Source organism: Lotus japonicus, chromosome 4, assembly GCF_012489685.1.
Source record: "Lotus japonicus ecotype B-129 chromosome 4, LjGifu_v1.2".
Lineage (NCBI taxonomy): Eukaryota > Viridiplantae > Streptophyta > Magnoliopsida > Fabales > Fabaceae > Lotus > Lotus japonicus.
The window spans coordinates 1,720,102-1,727,965 of NC_080044.1; the positions used below are offsets into that span (position 1 = coordinate 1,720,102).

Consider the following 7,864-nt stretch of genomic DNA (forward strand, 5'->3'; position numbering starts at 1 on the left):
AAAACATGCTATGTGTGATGATGTGATTAAATATCATGATACTTGGGTGTATGCGTGAATCATGACATGCATGATGAGAAAATTTGTGATCTAATTCTATAATGAGGGGCGTATAACCCTAATTCTCTAAGAGATATGCATGTAGGATTTATGCTTTGTCTTTCATATTTGAGAATTATGAATCTAATTACTGTTGCTTCACTTTTAGTAACATGAGACTAGAGATGTGACTTAATCGCTTGCAAGTAGTGTGATGTGATTTATAGCAATAGTTCTAAGAGTAGGCTATGGACCATGATAACGATTTTCCGTTAGAGACAAACAATTTAATTGCACGCGAGAGAGAATTGTGGTCGATTGTGTTGGTCCCACGTGAACAAACCATGACGAGTCATGTGATAGTGGATTGACTGTGTTGGTCTCCATGTGATTGTGGGTTGACTGTGTTGGTCCCCATGTGATTTTCATTTGCGGATGATAGAGATTGGATCCAACGAGAAAGGTGGTTGTGTGATGTGAGGAACGATTTGTCTAACTAAGCCTTCAGGTTAACTGACTAACTTACGGTGAACACGTGATATGTTAATTATATACTTATGCTTAATATGCATGTATGCCATGAGAATTGTTTGGTTGTAAGTTGACCCTCGCTTGTGTGTTATGTCTTGTTTGGGGGGGGGGCTTAACGCCAGATGACCATTCTGAGGAGGACGGGTCACTCCTGGGAGATCATTCTGCATGATGAGGACAGAGACAGAGCTTGGGTGAACGACGAACACCAAGTCCGGAGGATCTACGTTGGCAGTGCTGCGGTTAGGAGCTTTGACCAGCGAGGAAGATGGTGCGAAACCTATCTGATGAACGGAAGAGTGTGTCTCCCGTATGCTCCACGGAGCTTTGAGTTACCTATTGTGGTGGGATCACATCAGTTATTGAATATGAAGTCTGAACCAGAGAAGGATCCTTTAGAGCTAGTGCCAGACGATGAGAATGAGCATTATGTGGACTCGAAGCTGATGTCGAAACCTATGGAGGAGGAAGAGCTTCCACCATTGGAGGGAGAGCTTTGGAACTGGGAAGATCCACCTGACGATGAACTGAGAGCTAGGAGCTTTGTCGGTATGGCATGACGACAGTTTGATATGGTTGCGGGTGGCATCTACCAGGGTCTGCTAGATCATATGAGAGAAAAGTTTCCAAGGGAATCGGAGCAGGAGGTTGAGACAGCTTCCGAAGACGAAAACTAGGGGAATGGGATGAGTGTTAATCTATAATTACTGGGGAGAGACTCGATGGGCACTGAACTATCATTTTATTTATCTTCAGTTTTGAATAAGTTGAATATTGGTGTAACCTTTACGTTTTGGTTTAAATAAATGGTTACATGTTTTCTTCATAAATGATTACTCGATGGTTAACATGATTATTATCATGCGAGAAGTTTTTGTAAAAACTAAGTTTAAAGATTTCTCGTAATAAGAGGTTTGTCATTAACTTAAGATTTTAATTAATCGGCAAAAATTCTTTGTGAAAATTGTGAAACGGTTACTGTGTGACTCTTGATAAATCGGGGTGTTACAAGTGACGTGTCATTCTTAGGTTAATTCTCATAAAAAAAATTCACGTGTCATTCCATTAGATAGCTTCTCTGTTGTTGTATTATTTTATCTTAAAACCGAATTTTTAAAGATTTACCCTAATTATTGAAGATTTACCTAGATTACTCCTTACTATATTTATTTCCAAAACAAATCTTGAAACCGTTTTCAATATCTCTTTAAATTAGGAAAAGTCTCAAACCTAATTTACTGCATATTTACAGGAATCCTCTGATTTCTCCTGTTATTTTTTCTCATGATCTACAATATAAAACTAAAATATGTAGTGCTTAGATTATAATCCATTAAAAATTTAAAAGGATTTTCCTAATTATTTAAGAAAAATATGGGAATTATTTTTTAAAAAAATTAAAATTTAAATAACTTAAAATTAAAAATTAATAACTGATAATAAACTTGCATAATCACGTTCATGATTAATTGATGTATCAAATACAATAGACATATTCTTCGTGCGTTGCACGGGGAAAAAACACTAGTATATTGGAAAAAACTGAACTTCTATAAGACTAATTTGGTGAGGTGGCAACTCCTGATTAAATCTCATAAGAAAAATTACACATGTCAATTTGTCAGATAGCAAATTCCACGTGTCAATTTGTTAGATAACTTTCAAAACAAATCTATCTTGGCTAATTTAAAAATTTTAAATCTTCTTTTTAACTTTAGAAATATCTTTATGTATATGTAATGTGAGATTTTTTTTATATAAAAAGTATCATTATATTTTTTTTAAACAATCATTATATTCTAAACTAATAAATTGATATTACTAGTTTTTAACCCGTGCCTTGCACGGAGAATTTAATTTTGGATTTTTTTTTTAATTTTTGTTAGTCAATTAATATCTTTTTTTTATTTATTCTATATAGGTATTTGGTTTATTTTTCATTTTTTGCACATTTGTGGTGTAGGTTTTTTTTTTTTTTTTGCAAAGTAATGTGTTTAAGGGTCGAAAGCACATTTAAATTGACGTATGCACGAAGATTTGCAAACATAAAATGATTTATTGAATATTTTAGTAACATGGTCAATATACGAAAAAAAGTCAAAATGTTTGAAAGTGACCACCGAGGTCAATTTACCAAAAAAAACAAATTGTCAACGTGGGTAAAGACATAAAAGTGAAAGTTTAGAACAAACGCTATTTATTTGCAAACAATCTTAAGGAAATGCAACTAAATCTTTGAAACCTTGATCTTTTTCAACATTTCTGCATCTTTACTTCCAACAATTTCTGTTATGGAACCATCGTCTGAACGACGTTTAATAGGTGTGTTGGAGTCTGCAACTATAGCTGGAGGTGTGTTTCGTTTACCACTTTTAGTGATTGTCTGCAAAAGAAACCTATTTTATAATAGTGATGACCAATGTCTAAACCAAACCTATTTTACAATAGTGATGACCAATACCTCAGTCAGAGATTTTACATTTGAATCGGAAATATCAGAAATCAGAAATCATGATGTAGATATAAATAACAATTATGAATATAAAACGTGTATCAAAATCTTTTTTTTCCCTATTATAACGTTATGAATTTAAAGCAATTAAATTCAATGAAAGAGTATAAGAGTTTATGGTCTAATTAATTGATATTTTATCTCATTATTCATGTGTTGTTAATTTCTCATAATAGGTGATTATTAAATTAGTTTAATAAGTATTTAAGTTTGTAGTTAGTGTTTAAAAATCTCTAACCCCATGAATTTTTTATTTAAAATGCATTTTTGTTTAGTGTAATCCTAACATTATATGTTTATTTACTAATTTAATAATGTATTCATTAATACTAAGTTAATAATATAATAAGTAATTTTTTTATTTAATTAAAACGTTAAATGAAAATCAATGTATGTTTTTTTTTAATAAAAAAAAGTCTAATAAATTAAATTAAAAGTGATGAGAACATACTGATATGCAAGTAACCAAATTTTTAATACTTGTGCTTGGGAAAAGCGCCAGGAACTCATCTTTTTCTGTAACGTTTAATCTTTCAATCATAACGTTCATTACTTGAGTATGAACTCCGTCACACTCAAATAATCTTTGAAGAAACAAAAATTATGTTGTTATTTATCATCTAAATTTGTTCAAAGTAATATGAAATTCACAGTACATTCATACCTTTCTCTGTAGGACACTGCTTGTGGAATGTCAGGATTGAACATTACTTTAGTGCAGTTTAACCCAGCAATTAGTTTATATTCCCCTGGAAAAAAAATTAACGATTGATTGTAAGTTTAAGTTTGAACATATTGATTTATTATATAGAAGTTTATGTTTGTTTGTTGCTCAAAATAATTAAATGTACCTTGATGAATTGTTACAACTCTCAACAATATGATAATCACAACATGTTTGTTGTCTTTTGAATTTAGAAGTGCATCCAATTCGCCGACAAATTGGCCGTATAAAAAACATTTAATTTTTTTGTTGGAAAAAAATTAAATAAAAGTTGTTAACTTTCTTCTGTAGGAATTTATAGAAATTAATAATACTAATTTTTTATTGATAAAAGCAAATTTACCCTTGAGATTCAAGTTCAATGTCTCTGCTCTAGGTATGGGCTCCATTCCGCTCAAATCCGTTGTAATTTCTGACGTGCGTTATTTTGCCCATAACATCTGTTTTAATTGTAATGTGAATACATGGAAGTGTTGATGTATTTGAAGTTATTTAAATGAAGGTAAATATTTACATACCAACTAAGAACCGCTCGTCAAAGTCATGATTTAGAATTTCATGCACGTTGTCAAATATCAGATCACGCACAGGAAACACATCTATATTATATGGAACCATCCTTGTTCTACTTTGCAAGTGTATCTTGTAGATATGCCTAGATGCACTAAGACCTCGGAAATTATGTAAGACCTCGGAAATTATGTCATACCCAGAAATATTCAAAACGGTATACCAAACCTTCCGTGTTTCTGTTGGCAAAACGTTCATGAAGGTTACACCTACACTCTGCATGGATTGTTTGACCCTAGAAACGAAGGAGTTTCATATGAATTTATGTCCATGAATTAAATTAAAATACAATTACATATTTAATAATAGCGAAATTGTTTCTGGTTTACATACCTTTCGATCCATCAACAACAGATTATAGAACGAACCATCGTGTCCTTCCTCATATTCTTCCTCCTCTTCTTCAGCAAACCACGCCCTTATTACTCGAACGACAATAGTCCAATCATGTGCTAAAGGAGTCAGTTGGTCAAGTAGGTTATAATTCGGATTCATGATGCAAGGAAGTTTTGGAGATGAAAACTAACGTATGTTAATTTTGGCTTGAACTTGTGTATAAAAGGAGATGTATACTAAAGTATATATATATATATATATATATATATATATATAGGCTTATTGCTCTTCTGTGATTTCTAATTGATTTTGTTTTGATTTATTATTATTTTTTGTTGAAGCTCGAATTTTTATTAGTATAAGTTGAGTTTTTTTTTAAATTTAATGTGTTATTCAATTTTTTACTTGATTCTAAATTTTTAATTTATGTATGTAGGTTTTATTTACTTAATTAACGCACATAATTTTATATAATTAATGTATATAATCAAGTAATTGTAATTAAGGAATTATTACTATGTTGTTGCTTGATTTTTTAAAAACAAATCAATGTAATTAATGTACTTAATTGTGATGGATGAATTTTAAAATTAAATCAATGTTATTAATTTTGTTTTTTTTGAATTATAATTTAAAAGTATTTTAATTCGATTTTCCTAAATAGCAGTCAACGGTTTTAAGGAAAGAAATTTTTAAGGAATATTTGTTAAAAATAATTGAATGTAATTAAGGAAGTTAGACTATTTTGTTATTTTGAATTTAATGTACTTTATCACGTTATTAATGCAATAAACTTGGTATTTTTTTAATAAATATGGTTTTTTTACGCATTAAAGGTTGAAAAATACCTTTATTTAAATTTTAATTTTTTAAATGCTAAATATCATAAATGCGCTTGATTATTTATTGACTAAAAGTTAATGCAGAAAAAAATCATTAAATGTGTGACTAAAACACATAAATGCGCGTGATTATTTAAGGAATAAAAGTAAATGTAGGAAAAAGTCATGAAAATGCGTTTATTAATTTGTAATGTGAGAATTTATGATTTTTAATCACTTCTTTAATTTATTTATGTATTATTAAATTCGTAGTATAATATGTTTCAATACGATTGTTCAACATTATTTTTGGACAATTAGTAAAGAAGCAAAACTTATAAAGAAAACCAATAAATTTGTGATGCCTCATAAATTTTACCGTCATACAAATTTCATAAAATTCAGAATTATTTAGGATAGACTGATCGGAAATTGACGTCTTTCAAACTTAAACGGGTAACTTGAGACAGATGGAACCATATCCATTCTTGGAATGAAAATGTCTTCTCCAATGTTGGTTCCTGTTATTACAGTGGCCTTTATAACATTTGTTCCAAGATCAGCCACTATTAGCCGCGTTCCAATGCATAAACTGGCTGCTTGATCTATATTTCTCAATAGCATTATCGGAGCACCTTACTTCAATATAATTTTTTGATTTGGTATTCCTGAGCATGTAATATCATTTAAGAATTCTGTAGTAAACCACTCTGATTGTAGTTCAGTGTCCTCGTCAGATTTGCAAGTGTTATCTGAGCTTATGTACTCTGTTGTATTATCTGGTAGTAAATCAAGCATAAAATAATTAACTTTCTCAACACATTCCAATGTAGGACACAATATGCATCGTCCTTCCAAAAACTTTTCAGTCTTCATGTTCTGCACCAAATTGGGATATGCAAATCAATCAGGTCAAGAAGTGGATTTTCACTATCATGTATCAAAAGATCTTCAGGAATTTCAATATCTGATTCACCACGCTCATTTGATTCGAAATCACCATCTCCGATTTTGAGAATTCAGTCAGCAAATTCTTTAATTTCTGTTGCAAGCTCTGGTGAACCTGTTGTGCATAATCTCATGTTTTTAGTGAGCTTTAAAACTTTACAGTATTTCCAAAGATCAGAAGAATTTACTGTAGCAGATACAATGTCTTGCCTTCCACCTTTTGGAATGACTGGAAGAATTTGTCTGAAGTCACCACCAAGAACTACAACCTTACCGCCAAATGGTTTGTCCATGTTGCTTTCATCTTCCTGTCTCATGATATCGCACAAAGTTCTATTAAGTGCCTCAAAACAATTCTTATTTAACATAGGAGCTTCATCCCAAATGATGAATTTGGCACAGATCAGTAAATTTTCCCTTAAACTATCTTGTTTGATGTTGCAAGTAGCTGTTTTATCGGTTTGCAATGGAATGCAAAATCTGGAATGTGCTGTTCTACCACCCGGCAACAACAAAGAAGCAATACCACTTGAAGCAACATTCAGAACAATCATACCCATTGAACGGATGGCTGCAGAAAATGTACCACTTGAAGCAACATTCAGATAATGTATTCCAGACAAAATTTTTGCCAGTTCCTCCATATCCATACAAAAAGTAAACTCCGCCACTATCAAACAACACCGATTGCATTATGTTGTCATATACACCCTTACGTTCTGCTGTCATCATTGTTAGATAGGATGCATGTTTATTTGTCATTTCTTCTTTGTTGTAGTTAAGCTCATCTACTATGTACTTATTTTGAAACTATTCCACATCATCAAATTGGATAGGGCAGACAATTATGTTCCTTTAGAGATTTGTCATTTCTTTAAAGTATTTTCTCTATCTCAGCCAAACACAAATTTTGTAATTGATCAACTTCAATATTTAGTCCTGAAAAAATCATCAAAGTCGATTTTTAATACCCTATAAAATTCGAAATTTATCATTAATTCATTTTAAAATTAGTAGATGCGTGTAAATATTAGTCCAGTTTCATCACATCCTAATTGAATCAGATTCTGCTCTTGCGGTGGGTTGGGGTTCCTCTGAACAGAACAGGCCCTGGAAGTTGTATCAGGACTTAATTCAGATAGATAGGTTGATGATTGATGTGAATTGTCTTGGTATTTCTCACATTTACAGGGAAGCAAATGGCCTTGCAGACCACCTTGCAAAATCAGGTGTTCGAAGATCTTGCCCAGTTTGGGGTAAATTCTAATGGGTGCTGCCGTTTGTCCACCGCGGGATATGTTTTGGCGCTGGAAGATTGTTTTTGTTTCCCTGCCGGTTTGTCCTTTCAAGTTTGATGCTACTGGTTCGATTTTCTGAGCAATC

General features: G+C 31.8%; 1 protein-coding gene across 1 annotated transcript; it reads right to left on the reverse strand.

Moving 5' to 3' along the window:
- Nucleotides 1–6,552: 6,552 nt before the first annotated feature.
- Nucleotides 6,553–7,125, reverse strand: LOC130710687 (ATP-dependent DNA helicase RRM3-like). The gene has a single exon (XM_057560038.1). The coding sequence runs from the start codon at nt 7,123–7,125 to the stop codon at nt 6,553–6,555; it is 573 nt and encodes a 190-aa protein (XP_057416021.1).
- Nucleotides 7,126–7,864: the final 739 nt, after the last annotated feature.